The sequence below is a fragment of the Sylvia atricapilla genome, chromosome 1 (genome assembly GCF_009819655.1).
Source record: "Sylvia atricapilla isolate bSylAtr1 chromosome 1, bSylAtr1.pri, whole genome shotgun sequence".
NCBI lineage: Eukaryota > Metazoa > Chordata > Aves > Passeriformes > Sylviidae > Sylvia > Sylvia atricapilla.
This window is the reverse complement of record NC_089140.1, coordinates 67626008-67644361: the sequence shown is the minus strand read 5'-3', so window position 1 is coordinate 67644361 and position 18354 is coordinate 67626008. Positions and strand designations below refer to the sequence as shown.

General features: G+C 39.2%; 1 protein-coding gene across 2 annotated transcripts in view; it reads right to left on the bottom strand.

Moving 5' to 3' along the window:
* Window positions 1–428: 428 nt before the first annotated feature.
* LYRM4 (LYR motif containing 4) overlaps window positions 429–18354 on the bottom strand; it is an 86318-nt gene continuing 68392 nt past the window's right edge. Inside the window, exons 3-4 of one of the 2 annotated variants that reach the window (XM_066325156.1) lie at window positions 4872–4950; window positions 429–796 (exon numbers count right to left, since the gene is read on the bottom strand). In XM_066325156.1, coding sequence (XP_066181253.1) covers window positions 4888–4950 — 63 coding nt within the window. In that variant the 3' untranslated portion in view covers window positions 429–796; window positions 4872–4887. The remainder of the gene's footprint in view (window positions 797–4871; window positions 4951–18354) is intronic. The other variant, XM_066325148.1, reaches the window with a different exon arrangement.

Below are 18354 nucleotides of genomic sequence, written 5' to 3'. Positions count from 1 at the left end.
CAAATTAAAGGACTTGGTGGTGAAAAAAAATTTAAAAGCTCCCAAGCCCCAGCAATTCAAGTCTCACATTCTGCTATTGTGATCAGTTAATTTTTAAGAGTAGGACAAGACTGGTTATAAACTCTTGGAAACTAAAGAAAGAACTAGTGAAATTTTTATGTCACCTCCCGAAGTGTCAAGGGATGCTTTTCAGGGAAACCACACAATGCATCCTATGATATTTCTAAGTATCAAAGTCCAGGGAATGAAAATTCTGACCATCTCTAGTTTTAATGCTTCAAATAAAGTATGTACTTACTCATTTAATTCAGATGCTGGATATTTTTAAATGCAACAGGATGAATACAAACTTAGTAACTGGGTGAGGGGTTTTAAATCTAACGTTTTTTGTGGTCAGTGAGAGACAAGGTCAACAGCAGAATAGTGCATCTGGTTACAGGTAGTTTAATGAAGTTTTGTTGTTGAAATAGGGCAGGAACTATTCCATTACATGGGACATACAAGCAAACACTATCCAAGACTACTTAAATACTATTATAAACCACAGCCATTTATCTTAGAACATGTGACCCATTAGAAAATAGTACTTTGGTTGCCAAAAACTGAGTCTCTCAGGTATTTCTTCTGCCGAACAGACAAGCTCAGACATGTCCAGTAAGTATGTTTCTGTATGTGGCACTGTAGGATGCTGAAGATGGTCCAGTGTTGCTTCAGGATCAGAGGCTTTTCTTGGCTATGTGTTTCCCGGACTCTCAATGACCAATTTTTCTGTGGAGTACAGCTGGTCAATGGTAACCTGAAATCAAACCAAAATATCAGTAAAAAATCCCAAGAACTGAATAGCCCAGATATTAAACTTTTTCATAATTACATTTTTCTTTCCATAAACATTTCTTTTTGTAAATAACACACTCATCTAGGCCTTAAGAAAAATAACCAATACATAAAATACCTGCACATATAAAATCTTGAAATAATGACATTGAGGAACACCGTTTAAAGTCTCAAAAAATAACATTAGAAGTTAATACAGAGAAAAAGCAAGCAGGCTCTATGTTTAGAAAAATGTCAAGAAAATATAATGAAAAAAATAGATATAATCAGCAGATATTTCTTATGCTTTTTGGGTGGAGACCGCAGATATAAATTGTATGGCATGGCATTATTTTCCAGTTCCTTTGGAATCCTAATTTAATTTGCCTTACAAATGGCAAAGGCAGTTCAACAGCTGTTAGTTCAGCAGTCGCATTTTACACACTTTACCTACTACACACACAAGAGCTACCTCTTGTTGATGAGATGGTTTTCAGACCTGCTATATTTGTGCTTTGTAGTGCAGTGAGGAAATGAAATGTGACAAAAATGGAACATTGATCCTTTGACTCCTCTTGTTCTTTAGCACTCTCTAGTCTGCCCCGTAACACTGGTAAATTGTGGCTGGATGAGCAGCTAGCAGTTATCACACACAGCTCTTGGCTCAGCAGCTGAGATGGAGAAGGAAAAAGTTTCATGTAAGTAGGATAATGAAAGCAGAAGACAACATTTGTTTTTAAAAGTATGGATTTTTGAGTCTACTTTTTAATATCTGATATGCCCTTTCTTGCCTCTGCTTTCTCCTTCAGGCCTGGGTATACAGTATCTGTGTGTCCTTTTCACAAGAAAAAAAGTTCATAGATTTAAGTGTTGAATTAAGACAAAAAAGGCTAGATGCTGAATTACACTAAGCATGGTATATTTAGAAGAATTTAATTCTGTGCAAATTACATTCTGACTTACTAACAGCAAGTCAGGCTCTCAAAGTAGTAAAAAATCAGGGAAAGAATGTTTTTGGCATTTTCTGTTTACCATTTTTTGTGGGGAAAAAATTCTGTCCGCTCTTGAATAAAAACTTCTCGTCTATGCTCACACTCACATAAAATGTGAGTAATACTGCCTTTTAGGAAATGAACTATTTGATCTTGATAAACAGCCTTGTCTGAAACTTGTAACGCATTGATTTAAATCTTGAAATATTTATTACAAGGGAGCATTTGTAAAGGAACAGAAGTTTTCCTTGCCAGCAAATATTTCCTTCTTTTGGCACTCTGAGCTACGTTAGTAACAGCATATGAACAACTCTGATTATTTTTGAAGTTACTTATGAAATATGTTGCATACAGAATATTTAAAACAAAGGCCATACACAACTGTGGCATGTGTTACCAACAGAAATTTTAAGCTGTCAACAAGTGTTACTTGTCAAAGAGAACTTGCTGCTCTGGGTTGTGTGGCAGGCTATACACTTTAGTTGCTGCCTTACCACAAACCATGCTGAAGTACTTAATTTTTGTATACTCTGTTTTGGAGCCCAAAGAATCTTTAATCCTTTCCCACACAGTAGAGCAAATTTAATGGGAGGCTCAGAGGGATTACAAAAATGCTGAAACCTGAATTGCATTTTTTTTCCTCCCCCAGCTGGGGAGATAGATGAGACTGAGTACGTGACTTCTCAGTCAATCATATTCAGCTGGGGCAGATGGCTTTGTAGGAGAAAGGTATGAGCTGCTGTTTGCTGTCCCTGTGCCAACAGGTGATGTTATCTACTGCTGCACCTCTTGACTCCACTGCAATAAAAGCACAGATTTATGTGTGAGCTGCTTCCTTAGCAAACCACAGGCGTGCAGGCATTTCAGCAAGTGCAGAGCCACCAGTGCTGTGCTCTCAGCCTTTGCTGGGTTGCTGCAACTTGCCTGCCCTGCTGCCTCCCTTCCAGAACCTCTGACATAGCACTGTAAGCCGAACTTTGAAACCTAAGGATTTTTTTAAGCCATTAGCACGGAATTTTTAAAGTTATGATCAAGCCTTTCCCATATGCCTTAGACAAAAAAACCAGACCTTCCATTTATAGCTGCTGAAAAATTCCCATCTATAAACATCCCCTGCCTCAGCAGAAGGATTGCACCAGTATTTACACAGTGACACTCATTAACCCTACGAACCACAACAGCCTTCTTACCGTGTCCTCACCACCCCGAGTCTAGAGAAAGCACTTCAGCAGCACACACTCGCTGGGGATCATTCTCCCAAAATAGAGACTTAAGTGGTTACCTATTGTGCTCTTTTTTCATCGTTCATGTTTGTAGCTTGTACGCCACATTTACTCTTCTGGTAGGTGGCTGGAAGCCAGTGCATAGGTCAGTGCCAGGGGAGTTTCACTGACCACAGGAAACCTTTGGGTAAAAAGGCTCTATGATTTGCTGAGCAACTTGGTTACCCAAAAGTTTATTTACCTCTTTAGGTAACACATTGCAATTAAATTCCCCAGGAAAGAATGTGCAATAAAGAACCACTGTCATCAGGGGAAGACGATAAATAGATTTATATAAAAGTTGCTTCTCAGCTCCTTTTGAATTATTTGATGTTTAAATTCTGCATGCAAAACTATGGTTCTGACAGGTTCAGCCCTCAAAACCTGACAATTGTCTTTGTTCAAAGATTTAGTACAAGTCTATATGGCCAGCTGTTTCTTGTGAACAAGAAGACTTGTTCTTGAAAACCTTACTATTGCCTTCTGTCTCAATCCAGCAGAAGGCTTAGGGCTTCAGAATGGGATTTATTAGCAGATGTGAGACAAGAAATGGGGAAAAAAAATCATTGAAGAGTAAGCACTAGTCCATCTTGTAACCCAACCATTCTCTGGTTATTAGGTATTTGTGGAAACATACAGAAACAAGTACTAGTTCTTTGCTTCTTTGCAATAGCTGGCAAGAATTAGCCCCTTCATGGAATATTTCATTGCTATTTGAGAAAAAAAAAAAAACATGTAGGAAAAGTTTTCCCCATATAACAGCATCAGAGATGTCAATGGGGAGGTACAGTAAGAATTAAATCATAGAGTTAAGAAGAATTACAGAAACAAAATCTGAATGTCCTGCAGACACTGAAAGAACATGATATTGCTGTAAAATTTCAACAAATTCAGCCAAATTGACAACTCTGAACCCTGTCCTCTCCAAAGGTGTCTGGCTGCCAGACTCTCAGGGCGACCTGTGGCTGGTGAGCAGGTTATGTGCGGCTTCCATGCTAAGCCATGTGACAGATGCCATTGCAGTGGGACGGTGCTGGCCTGGGAGGCAGCCTGGATCCTAGGGGCTAACCTGAATCCCAAGGGATAACCTGCATCCTAGGGGCTGCCTTCCCATCTTCACACAGCTGGTGGAGTAGATCCCGCAGACCTGTTGCTACTACTTGCAAAATACTACTAGATCATCATCTTCAGTTTCTTTAGGTTTGTGGCCATGTGATGTGTATTTTATCCACACAAACTTTTTACTTCGCGGCTCAGAGTTGAGGTCAAAGTGACTGCTCATATTCCTGCAGGGCTGAAAATAAGGTGACTGGGTTTTAATATTTTTTCTAATTTGCCTCACTCAGAGTGCATAGTTCTGCTCTGAAGAGTATGATGGCATCTTTCCTTAACAGCTCTGTATAAATGTCTGTCTACTTCAACAATCACCACATTTTTCCTTTCTTCTTTAGGCTCTGCAGCACAAAGGTGGCCAGACATCTCCTGTTCCCATGTACTTCAAAGGATTGCAGTTGTGTGGTGTATAACCCATGAGCTCTAACAAATCCTACTGGGCTCTGATGAAGATACTTTTTCTCACTGTCACTGAATTACCCTTATCATCCTGCCAAACTTGCCAATCTCCAAACAACTAGCCACCTACTTGTGTACGGTCACTGATAAATTTCAGAGTGACAGGCCTAAAATTACTCAGGTAAGTAGCTAGGCAGCAGCCTTTCTGCCCTCAAGAGCAAACTAACATTTGTGTTTTTTTCCATGCCACTGTTTAGTTTAGCTGTCAAAAGCAGGAGCAGCACGCTCTCACCTTATGTAGAATCAACTTACTGGACAATGCAAGGCCTAAACACATCAAAGTGCCACCACAACACAGTAATATAAAAACCCTGCAAGACAGCAATTTCTCTAGGTGTCAGTTTAAAAGAAATTGATCTCCCAAGAGGCTCATCACTGGAGAAGTAACAATGGTTTCCTGTTTTTCTTGAAGAAATGCTGCTCATAACTAAAGCTGATGTACAACAGATAGATTTACATATAAACACATTTACATATATAATATATATAAGTTGTTATATACACATGCATAAATATATGAAAAAAACCAATCTCTAGATAATAAATATAGCCATCTTCTCTCTTTTGTTACAAATCTGCAGGCAAGAAATGGTTACCTTATTACAGCCAGGGATCACATATAAACATATATTCATGTATTCTTTCATAATAAAGAAGAATGTATTCATGCTTCTTTATTATGGAGAAGCAGGAAAAAGTCCTGTGTATTAATATATTTATATCATACACAAACACACACACATATATATTTATACATATAAAATCATTTTTTTTTCCTGTTGCACATAGGAAGTTGACAGGTGTATATCAAGGGCACACTTCTGAATCTTAACTAGGAAGAAAAATCCTTGATTTTTGCACAGTCATACTGCATTTATGGCTGCTAATCTGGGCCTCTAACACTATATGAAGCTCCACATTCATGTTTTCTGGCATGGTGACTATCAAATGCATCTTATGTGAATGCTGACAAGAACAGAAATGTACAAGAATAAAGGTTATTTTAAGAGCTGGTAAAAGTCTTAAAAGTTGTTTCCCTAGAGTCTTTCCTATTAGATGATGCCAACCAAGTTGCAATCCTTTGCAAATTTAAGTGAAGTGGTTATTGTTCTTAAGAAGGGCTACCTTTTCTCCTCCATGCCCAAAATTGGATATGATATACACAGAACACTTTATAATAAATTCTTCATATTTACTAAGGCCAGTTTAATGTTTTTTGTTTTTAAATGAATATGGACAGTCATTTTTGAAATGATCTTTTACTGCAATAATAAACACACCAGTGTGGTACACAGTAATTAATACAATTCAAATGGAACCAAAACCCTCATCAATAACTTTAGTTCCTTGCCAAATCTTTGTGTTAGTATTAAATGCTGCTGCAGCAGCCTTATTTATTTTTACTCAGGAAAGAATGTTGAAAAAACTGCATTTGGCTTCTAGACACATAGGTTATTCCAGCTCTGAAGAGCTGGAATAAATGTGGAAAACAATTGTTTTGGAGACATTTCCCTTATTTTAATTGATTCCATTTGTCTGCACAGAATGGGAAAGGAAGTGAAGAAATGCACAGAGCTGAGAAGTTAGAACTAGTGTGTATTTTACTTCTGTAAGCCTGTGCTTTGCAAAGGCTGTTTTGTTTGTTTCTTTGTGCCATAACATATCCTACAACCACTGCTACAAGAAGCTTTTGAAAAGGCAGGAAATATTAATTTATTGCTACCATTTGTTTGGCTTTCACAAAGATGCGAAGTAAAGTAAGACAGCTAATAGGCTAGAATGTATCTGAAAGTTATTTCTTCTAATAATGATAAATAATGTAATTTTGTTAGAACCATATGCACTTTATCTTGAACACCTTCATTTGCCCTATCAGAAGCAGGTGATGTATTTATTTAACATTCTCATTAATTTATTCTGTGAACCTCCCTGAAGAGATACTCTTCAGTGAAAAGAGCAGAGAATCTTATCTACTCCAGCAATGGTTTACACATAAAATACAGCAAGCATATATAATCACATGTGTTTTGTATATGGCGATCTAAAATAGCAAGGGATTCTTCTTTTTAAACACTTCTTAGTTAAGAGAGCCCCTTTTTCTTAAAATTACACAAGCACGCTACTGTCCTTAGAGACAACATGAGCATGGCAGACATGGCCTTTGCTCCAAATAGCTACAATTGATGTAGCATGAAGTAACAAGGGCCCTCGTCAGAGAAAGCAAAAGGGGAATCTTTCAAGCCCCTTCCAGCCTGGGTTGTTCTACGATTCTGTGAAAGCCAAGTGGACCAGATTTTGTGGTCCTTCAGTAAAGTCACAGTTTCACTTCTCTCATTTCCTGCAAGCCACTCAGCCTGCAGATGAAAAGGAGCGTGACAACAAAAATGCCATCTCAAAAGCATGCAGGGCACAATAGCAGGTGGCTGCAAAGGGGAAGAATCAACCCTCTGCTACTGCAAAGGTTACCTTACAAAGATGTCAGAGAGTGGGCCACAGGAAAGCAAGCAGTGACTGATTTGGGGCTTAAACAGCCAGGTGAAGGTTTGATACAACACACATGGAAGGAAGAAGCAGGTCTGCAGATGTAATGCTCTGAGTGTGATCTTTTCATGCTTTCAGCATCCTGGCAATCTCCAGGCTCCCACCTCGCTTCCCTCCTTATTTGTTACCTGCTAATGTTTTTCAATATCTTGCTTTTACTCTCGCATTTGTATAGAAAGCCTCGACCTTCACAGAGCAGCTCAAACTCTTCAAAAAGCCAAACACAGAAGAAGCAGGTCTTCTAAAGAGTCAATTCCATGTGGGTAAAGGGGAAAAACTTAATATAGCCTGATCTTTTCTCAATATAGCATGAAGAAGAGAAAAGTCACTCAGTTAAGATGCTGAGAGTGTGACAAGGAAAGAAATATAGAACATTAGTACTTGAAAATATAGAGACAAAGACCTGGATAACATTGTGCTGAGTGTGTATAACAGGTAGTCTAGTAATGCTGAGACATTTGGTATGTAAATACCCAGACCATTCACAGAGGACCCTATGTTTCGCAGCAACTACATAAGCAGAATTCATCAATGCCAATGTGAGTGCCTGCCTTACTTTTGTCAGTAGTATAATACAACAGCCACTGTCACAAAACACACATTCTGCACTAGGTCCACGAAAGTACTGTAATGTTTGTGTATTGCAGATACACTAACTCCACAATACATACAAAAACTAAACTGTCATTATTAAAGGGAAACATTTTACTCTTCAGTGTTTTCTCGGATCTCTTCTAAAAGACTTTTGGAATGGAACAGTGAAAAAAATGCAGTCATTATAGACAGGTATAAGGAGTATTAAATATGTTTACTGAGTAGTGTGATCAAGTAATTCTGTAGCCCTAATAAACTTTCATACTGTGAACTACTGTGGTACTAAAATGAGCAACATTATGACAACAATCATAATTTAAAGACCACCTTTAAATATACCAGATGCCAGAAATGCAATGTACTGAAATAGTCATCTTTAGTCTTATTTCTCATGTAAACTGGTGGAGCTTGGCTGCTGGGGAGAACTGCTAAACAGTTACACAAAGATGTATACAGTATATTTGTAGATTAACGGTTTTCAGAAAATGACTTATCCACCTGTACCTCCTTGCCTTTTTCTTTTTTAATAATGCCCATGACCTTCTACATTTATTCTCTCTTCCAGTTCCTGAAAGCACCTGATTTTGTCCCAAACCACCCAACTCAAAGAAAGTTCTAGAGCAGCAAATGGTACATGGACTTTCTCTGGTTTTAACTGAGATTTGCTTGTCTAAATGATAATTGTTTAAAGCCTTGAAAAGCTTTGTCCTCACCACATTTTTAAGTGAACAATGCATAAAGTAAGTGCAAGGGGAAAAGTACATAAAGTATGTTCCTTGGGAAATACTGAACTTCAGGAGCTAAGACATTTTAAGACAGCAGGTACCAAGATACCAAGGACTGAAAAGCAGGACTGGCTGGATGTAGTTCTGGGAAGATGCACACATGAAACATGCCAGAAAATATGTTGTAGCTCACACAGATCCAAAGCAGCCCAGAAGTGAGCAAGCCTAGAGTGGTGGGAACAACTAAAGCCACTGATTGATTCTTCAGTGTAGAAAATGCTGTGGCACGTGGCAATGCTGATGGCTCCAGAAGATGCATTTGGTTTGGCAGCATGGAAAACCTTGGTCACCCTGCTTTTGAAGCCAGCAGCTGTTCTGATCCCAGCTGGGCCCACGCTCAGGTCCATTCAGAGTTCATCCCTGTAGTGTCTTACTCAGCACAGTAGTCCCCCGTGCACATCTGCTACACTTTCACTTCTTGATTTTTCTGAACAAGAAGCATTCTCAGTATCTGCAGCACCAAAGCGTGAGGCTGCACAAAACACCTGCAGTAATAACTCCACGAGACAAATGGATAACAAGTACACAACATGTATTATGCTTGAGGACTCTCCTGTGGGAGCTACCTCTCTCTGCAGCATCCTGCCCAACATTTTATGGAAAGTATATATAGGTAGCAGAAGTACAGAGATGTATAATTACTCTCACAGCTCAGATCTTCGATTACTAGCTTAAACAAAAGAAAACTGCATCAATTAAGACAGGCTGGCACAATCACCTATTACAGAAACATGCATTGAATATTTTTCCTTTTGAGTGTAACACACTGTGTACATTTGGTAAGGGAATATCATATTAACTAAATAAACTTGGATTTGTTTTCTTTATTTATTCTGATCTTATCCAAAACACCAAACATAAAGAGGAGAAGTTCAGGTGACTCAGAACTGTAAAACTGTTTAACCTAGCAATTTAAATTTTCTGTTTTGTTAATGTCCTTTGAGCCAGAAGAATGTTTAAAAAAAAGTCTTTCAATCTGCTACTGAAGCTGTGTTTGGGGATGTGAAAGACACAGTGACTTGCTGAATTTTGGATTTAAATGCATGTTAGCCATAGTTTAATTATTTGGTGGTGATGTGTCTTCTTCAAGACTCCAAACTCTCCTTACCAAATTCCTGGTGCTGGTTACAGGATGGCAGCAGGTACATTGCATTCTGTAAAACTGACAGGTGCTTTATTAGTATTTTAAAATAACAAGACCTTTCATGGTTCAGGGAAAAAAAAGTCAATTCTGTAACATATACAATTTTCCAAGACATAAGAGACAGAGAAAATTCATTTTCCCCTGTCCTCCAAAAAGGCTATAACCAAGGATTAAACGTAATTTTATAGGAGGAACAATTCACTTTAAGGTTCAAATATGTCTCTTTCTCTGCACTTATGTTACCTTACATACACCTCAGATGTGATTACAGGCTGGGCTTTTCTCTGTGCCCATTCAAATTACAAAATTAAATTTGGAAGGGCAGAAATAACAAATTGAATTTATCTTTAGGAAATATAGCTGTATTCACAAAGATAAATTTTGTATTGGATGTTTTTGATTCAATCTGCATCTTCACCCAGAAAGGAGCACCTCATTGAGGCAAACACTTATATGTCAAGTCTCTATTGCAGTGTTTAGGAGATCTCTAAGTGTATCAGGACAGGAATAAGTTTTTATTTTTCTGCATTAAAAACACTTACTTTTTTGGCAAAATTCTTACAGATTACTAAATTACAGTCATCTGTTCCTGACAAAATCAAAAAGATAACTTCCTTCTTTATCTTACTTTCTGTGAGGGAAGATATCCAAAGATTTCTAACTAAATATTTTTTCTTGCTCGGTCATCATTCTTGGTTTACTATCTCCAAACCTCCAAGCTTCAAAGAGCATTTTTCTTTTCCTCCCCCCTTTTGGAAGAGTTCCAGTGGAAGCCATACAAAAAACCTCACTGCCTGGGCTGAATACACTCTTTAAAAACCTGAGTAGGAAGCCAATGAGAAGAAAGGACATTAATGTTTTAGGACTAAGGATGGACTTGTTGAATTTCAGTCAATGTTTAGGCCTGTGAGTTCTCACTTGCTATCTGTTCTGCCAGGGTCACCTTGAAATCATTCCTGAGGTCCAGCTCAGTTTCCAAACCAACACCCCAGTCAAAAAACATGACTTTGATCTACTCGATTAAGCAACCTCTGCGGAGCCATAACCCCAAACACAGTGAACCACTCTGTTCCTCCTCCTGAAGTTACTCCAGGTGAGGGCAGGCAGGCTTCCGGCTTCCTCCAGCCTCTCCCCTGGGGCAGGAATTGCTCCCCTTGCCCCTCAGTGCCAAGGCAAACATCCCCTGCAGCAGCACACCAAGATGAAGCCAAACCCTCGAGCTCCAACCTGCCCAAGCTGAGGTGGCTGTTCTGCCATCACACTGCTCTTCAGGGGGACAGCTCCCACTCAGCCAGTTCCACACACAGATGGGTTAACTTCCCAGGGCTCCTCTGCCCAGCCCTTTTCACAAACAGTAAGGAGAATTAAGAAATGGAGAAAAAAATATTTGCAAACCCTGCAGCTTTTAGGCAGGAGATATCTGTGTTTGTCTGGATATAGGGTGTTGCTTACATTAACTTGTTTAATTGGACTAAACTAAAGCAACATTTTTTTCTTTTTTTGGCAAAGATAAATTACTGGATTTAGCACAGCTGGTAAGAGCTGATTCTGTACAAAGAGCTCTTTTCAGTAGTGTGGGTGGCAAAACACTTTCAGCAACTGGCCTAATTAGTTCTTCCTTCTTTGCAATAGCACAGGACAGTTCAAAGAAGAAGAAAAAAAAAAAAAAAAAAGAGAGATTGTAATGGAAGATGCGGTATAAAATCACCCTGTTTGCTCTTCTGGTTTTGCCAGTCCTCCCTTATTTAGTGTCACACTAAGCAGAGGGTTGCCCTAGTATTTTGCAGCACAGATAATAATTAGGAGCAGGAGGTTAGCACTTATTCGGAACACAGGCAGGGAGGAACGCCTGTTCCCTTGCACATGTCAGAGTGGAGCATTCCTCCCCCTAAACACCGGCCAAGCCCGAGCAGCAGAGTGAGGGACGCCCCCCGGAGGGCTTTCCCTGGGCAGAGCTCCCACTCGGCACCGGGGTGGCTCCCGTAGCAGATTGGGAAGCCCGAGCCGCCGACGAGCTGCACTCCGCAGCGCACCCTCTCTGACACGGATCACTGACGCGACAAAAGACAGCGCGGCCAACAAGCAGGATCATCTCAGCCTCACTGCTGCCGACGTACAGCCCACCAGCTGCAGGGCAATGGCCAATAACCCACTGCCCCCAGCCAACAAGCACTGACTTGAGCACACAGACGCCTTCCTTCCATAGGAGCTGGCCAAAGGCACTGGGGCTCTTCCACCAGCACACACACTGACGTGCTCTGCAGCTGTCAGCAAGATACAGCTCCTACCAGAGATAAAAACAGGGCTTGGCGAGATCCACTTGACCTTCTGAATGTCAGTGAGATAAAGGGTAACAGGCCAGGAAGGGCACAGATGTTTGAATTTACCTTTATTATAGGCCATCTAGGAAACTGCTGGATTTTTTTTTTTTTTCATGCTCTGCTGTTTTGAATAATGATTATGGAGCTGTGCTTGAGTGAGTTACAAATCTATTAAAAATACAATTCAGAATGTTACAAGCCATTACCAATGTTTCTTTTTCTCCTAACTAGACTGAATAAAGGCAGGATTATGAAAAACGTCTGTTAGGAAAAACTGAATGTGAAGGGGAAAAACTAATTAAAAGTGAGGAGTATTTTATGAAGATAAACAAAATGACCAACTAATAAGAAAACTCTCCAGATAGCTTAAAGAAAAACTGAGCAATGAAACGAAAAAAATAACAGTTTTTACCTGTAGCTACAGTTCCTGTAATTTTTTTAAAAAAATATTTTTATATTTGCCCATTTGTTTCTGTTAGCAGCAAATGGAAGACAGACAGCTACTCCTATAGGTAATATTAGTCAGTCTGATGAAAGAAAAAAATTAATAAAAATTCTTAGAACTGCCTGCTGCTCAATTACAGTTTGAACAGTCTGATATTGAGAATAATATTTTCTAATACACACCTCTCCATAACAGTTGTTACAAAGTCTATGGAATTTTTGGTTAATGGAAGGTTGTTGATGAATCTTGAAAATGCTATTTAAACACATGTTGGGGGGAAGGCAGAGACAGGAGGCAGTTATGGGGAATAGACTGAATCTAGGCATTTGGCAGCGAGGAACCCTGTCTGAAATAATTTCTAATACAGCACTTTCCTCCTTCTGTGGCTTGACACCTTGAGTATTTCTTAATTTTCTTTCCATTTTTCTCTATAAAAACACTGGAAAAAAGGGAAAATGATTGACTACAAACAGAAAACAGTGAAGCTACTACACACAAGCTGTTATGTAAAGCAGAGATCTGTCCTTTATCTTTCAGTATTAATCATCTCAGAGTTTTAACAAAAGGAGAGCAAGACTAACTGGTAAGAGATTAAAAATGATTCTGTAATGTATATAATGTATTATGTCCTTTAACAAACATAGGTATCCAAAAATTATTTTGATCATTCTAGGTCAGCTTGTTTATTTTGCTATTCAAAAATACTGTGTAAAAAACCTTACATATAAGCTTGTGTACAAAAGAAATCCCCCTCTGGGAAAAACCACAGAAAAGTGAGCCAGTAGATGGCATTGTGGCACTTCAAAAAACATTCCAGAAAATTCCACATAAAAAACATGCAAGCCTAAGTGCTGTGTTTAACCACTTACTGTTTAACCAATGCAGTATTTTACTCCTGCTCAGTGCTCCACATGCACAACCGAATAAACAAAACAGCATGATGTAACTCCACTGTCACACTAGCCCTGAAACAAATCTTGTCTGCTCTGGTTCCCAAATCCAATTAGCTCCATATGCTAGATTTACAATCCCAGTCTTGAAAAGATGATCCTTATTTGATGATTAATGTCCCACAAGCCGTGGCCACCATAGATATACCAGAACAGATGCGATTAATGGAAAAATATTTACTAAAACAGAATCATATACAAGATCTTACAATCAGTGCAGACAGTACTATTTCCCACCATACAGCAACTTCTGTGGATTAGATACCCCTTAAAAGTAAATTTCTTAAGTATTTTCTGAATATTCCCACTGTGTTTCAATTAAGCTGATGATACACCCTCACAGCTAGAGATGAGAAGACTGTAGCAACCCACCGGTTTTTTGTGCAACACAGCAGTTCTCTGTTGCTCAAACCACACAAATTTGAAATAATTTTGCAGAACTCAACAAATAAAAGACCTTGTGAGTTTAAGAATTATATTCCATACACAGGCAAACTTATTTAAACTGAAGCTAGAGTTGCAATTATCAGTACTGTATCTGCAAGCTACTTTATAGATAAACCCGCTTTACCTCGATCATCTCTGAACAGGGGGTTGGAGCAGAGATTTCTGGAGGTGTCTTCCAGTCTCAGGTGTTCTGTAAGGCTTATATATCAATGCCCCTCATGACATTAGTCTTCATGAAAACATCTAGTTTCACTATGCTATTCATTTTCTCAGGAAATTCTAAAAATCTTCTTATCACAAGGAAAAACTTTCAGGATGGCGTAAATCAATCTGATTACGTTAAGGACTCTCATTAAATTCAATAGCATACTCTAAGCATCCAGTTGTATATAGTCCTTTCTTTTTTTGTGTGCCACTTCTAGAGCAAACTAAAGCAATTTAGTTTTGCTGATAGAAAAAAAATCCAACTTCAAGTCTCCACTGCCTGATAGCGTAACACTTGGATTAAGAAACAAAGAAGCAACTAAAACGTCATCCACAAATTAACCGATCAAATCTTTTAGCAAATTTAATGTCTATTAAAACATCAACCTCACTTGAACAATGCTGGGGTTTAGACGTGAAAATTCCCTTTTCCAATTATAAATAGGTTTTAACAACACAGAAGGATACAAGAAAAATGTTTCTTTCATTCCCTATAAAGTTGTAATCATTTCTGTGAATGTTTAAGTATTAAAAATGGATGTCTCCTTTTTGGAATAGAGGTGGTCAGGTTGTGCTGGAGCACTCAGGAGAAGTGGGAAAACAGTTCCTTCCTCTTATCGTCACTTCTTTCAACATGATCCCATCTTAGAGGTAGATGACAAGTGTCACAAATCCAAAAGCATTTTAAAGAGATAGAATGGTGTAGCGGGAGGGAACATAAGCACTGATAACTGGATCAATTTAAGGAGCTACCTTTTCCAGTATTTAGTGCCCAACACAGTCCACAAGCAGTTCTTCAGGGAAAGGAAGCATGAATATTACACACATGCACCCTTCTGCTAAAATGCCTCTTCTGCTTCTAGTGACAACAACTTTTTGGCAACTTTATGGCCATGTAACCATAACACCATTTTAACAGATGTGATTAATTTGTCTAATCCCCATCTGAACTCATCCACCTGCTGGCCTCTCCAGCATGCTGGGGCATGTGGCAAGGAGTTCTACCATGTAAATGTAGAACTTAGCACTTCTTTTGAACTCTAAAGCTTTGTGGTTGATCATTTTGCTTTGAGCTTGTAAAATGTTTAAAAGAGTAAAGAAAATGTCACTTGACTTCTATTTGCCTCAGAAATGTTTTTTTTTTTTTTTTTTTCTGTGGGAGTTTTGAAGTTGTATATTCCTCATACCCAGGTACCAGGAAGGCGGGTAACTCAGATAAAGTACTCCACCAGCTAATATCCACATGGTCAGGAGCAGCTGAAACAGGACAATGGCAGACACCATTTCTGAACAGACTGGAAGTGCACCATGACACCCTGCAATCCATTAGACAGTAGAAGCAGAAAAAGGTGACCTGACTTACTGCTCCTACTATTGTTAAAGCAGAGTCATTTGGAGTGCCCAACTGTGTCCACTGACCACACTCTGGGTCACAAAGTCCATTGTACTGGAGTGGACCTTTGGAGTAAATACAGTGTGACCTTGTGTGGTGACCTCCAGAGTGTGGTGGCTCACAGGCAACGAAAAGCATCCTTCACCATCTTATTTATGATGTATGTTTGGTTTTGTATCCTGTGAGGACCTGGTGATGGAGACAGACAACCAGCAAGAAGATGATATACGGTCATCCTATAGTTTTGCCTTCTGGGAAACTTACCTTCAACTTAAAATTGTTACAGGCCTCTCTTGCCTGCATTGAACTGTGATTTGCAGGGGACACCACTTATATGTCAGAGAGAAAAACAATTTGGTCATTTTTTTGTGTTCATCAGCTACTCTCTGCTATCATGAGAATCCTTGAGGAAGAAAGCAGCCTGACCAAGGACAGACACTTTTTGTGGAAAGATTTCCTTGTAGCTCAATCCACAGAATCTGATTTCCTTCCAAACCTATCCAAGAACTAAAACGTTTTGTCCTTTGACATACTCATAAATATTGGTTCTTCTCATGCAGCCAGTGCTTCAACAGAATCAGAGCTGGAGCATATACGCAAAAGGATTCATACTCTCATCATGCCAGGTTGTATTTTCTCAACCCATTCAGTAGCTCCTGATGCTGTGCTCAGCCACGTCTAAACAAACCAGGCTGTATCTGTTTTAGAGAATGGGAAATACAGCTAATCCCAAAGACAAGAGATTTTTTGAAGATGACTATTGTTTCAAAAGTCCACATTCTAAACAAGTGGTACAAATTTTGAAACTTTAAAATGGGCTTGGTGCTGATTCACCAGAGCAGAGGCCACTGTTTAACACAGCATGAGTCAATGGGAATTTTCTCAGATACTAAAGAAGTGGTGACAACTGTGGTTATGTCACAGGCTTTCATTGCTCTTCCAGACCAAAATTATAGTCAGAAAAAACTCAACCAAGCGTGCTCTTACTTGCATAAGGAAGATCTGTGCTAGACCTCCCGCTAACGTAGTCTCTGAAGTGTCCCCCTGCTTGTAGGACTGGTAACTATTTGTGAAAGAGCAACTTTCTACACCATACACACAGAGACAGCCACGGAGCATCTGGACCAGGCAGGGAGCTCAGGCTTACCATTCCCTCAGGCTGGAGGCATCCCAATTACAACATCTGTCCAGAAGGAGAAACAGATGGCCAACTTTTCCACTTTTCTGCCTGCCTGACCTGATGTCCTCTACACCAGTCACTTGGGCAGATAAATAATAATAAATAAAATTAATAAGGCTAATTAAACCTCCTGGGTAAATTAAAGAGTTAATTATGTGACAGTACTTCTCAGTCCTAAATATTGGACTAAATCACTGGGGCTCTCTGTGCACTCACTAAAAAAAAAGCAGACTGACAGAAAAAGTAGTATCCTCAAGATACTACATTTGCTAATTTGCTGTACAATTGCAGGGTTAATTGACAACGTCTTGCCATTTCTGAAAGCAGTTTGACAGATTTTTTCAGGCACTCCAACACTGCCTACAGCAAATCTATGTGAGGTACAATAATATCTATTGCTCACAAGTAAAAGAAAAAGCTCTCAACTCAGCAAGAATTGTGTTTCTTAAAAAAAAAATTAAAACACTTTACTAACTGGTGCTAAGGTTTTCCTGTACAAATCAGCATTTACAGACTAGTATTTCACTTTGTTTCAAGCTCACAATCCACTCAATAATTACATTAAAATATACCAGCAAGGAAAAAAAAAACAAAGTAGAGGTAGCCAATTAGGAATTTCCTTAAGCTGCAAGCATGCAAATCAAATTGAACTAATAAATTAAAATTTTTAATATTCGGTTTTGAGTGTTCTTCCCTCCATAAAATCAGTCTTTAACTCCACTTAGTTATTTCCTGCTTTTCTTTTAAATTCTTCTAAATGACATTTAAATCATTTTTCTAAACCTGGTAGGATTTTACAGTTATATTGTTTGCATTTGTGCTGGTAGTAACTTCTGAAGCTGCCAGCTCACTTTTACAGCAAAATAAAGATATTATGCTCTCACAAGTTCCTATGGACACCTGGCAACCACCTACAAAAGAACACCCAAATAATGGCTTCTCTGGAAGAAAGGCTGTGGCTTGAGCAAAAGTCTTTCTGCTTACTCGGTTCAGGAGAGGGGAGCTGAAAATGTTTCAGCTACAGGGTAAGCTTACACAAGACCTTTTAAGTGATGAGGTAACCACAGTCATCAAGCCACGGGGCCCAGCAAAGGAGAAAAGGCGATTTCCTAAATTCAAACATCCACAAAACATCATTTTAAAGTTCAGACAGGACAGAGCAGCAAGCAATCATGAAATAATGGAAGGGATATTCAGAGTCGCTGCCAACTCCCTGGTGTTCCTCGCTCTTGCATTGGCTACAGACCTCACCACCCACCACTCTTCACTGGCCCTCACTTCCAGTCTCAGTTTAAATCACCTTTTAAGGAACACAGGGCAAAAGTTACTTAAGGTGTGGCTGCAAACTGAGGTCACTTCTTGCCTGAAAAGTCACACCATAGCTTATCCCGGGGGGTGACAAATACCTGCCCACCTCTCTCTAGCTTAGATACAAACCCTCTAGCACCCACCCCAGGAGCTTGTATCTCACTGTGTTACTTTGTCCCAGTTGATGTTAAGGGACACAAATTCAATTTCTTTCAGTCGCAGAGAGAAATGTTTAATTGTTAAAGGATATTGTAAGAGATGGACTAAAACTTGCCCTGATTAGTACAGCGTGCTTGAGTCAATATGCAAGTGTTACAAAGCTTCCCCTGCAAACTGAAGAAGTTAATCTTAGAAATAAGAATGATAAATGCCGTGCTTTCATCAAAAAAAGCTTTTCCTTTGA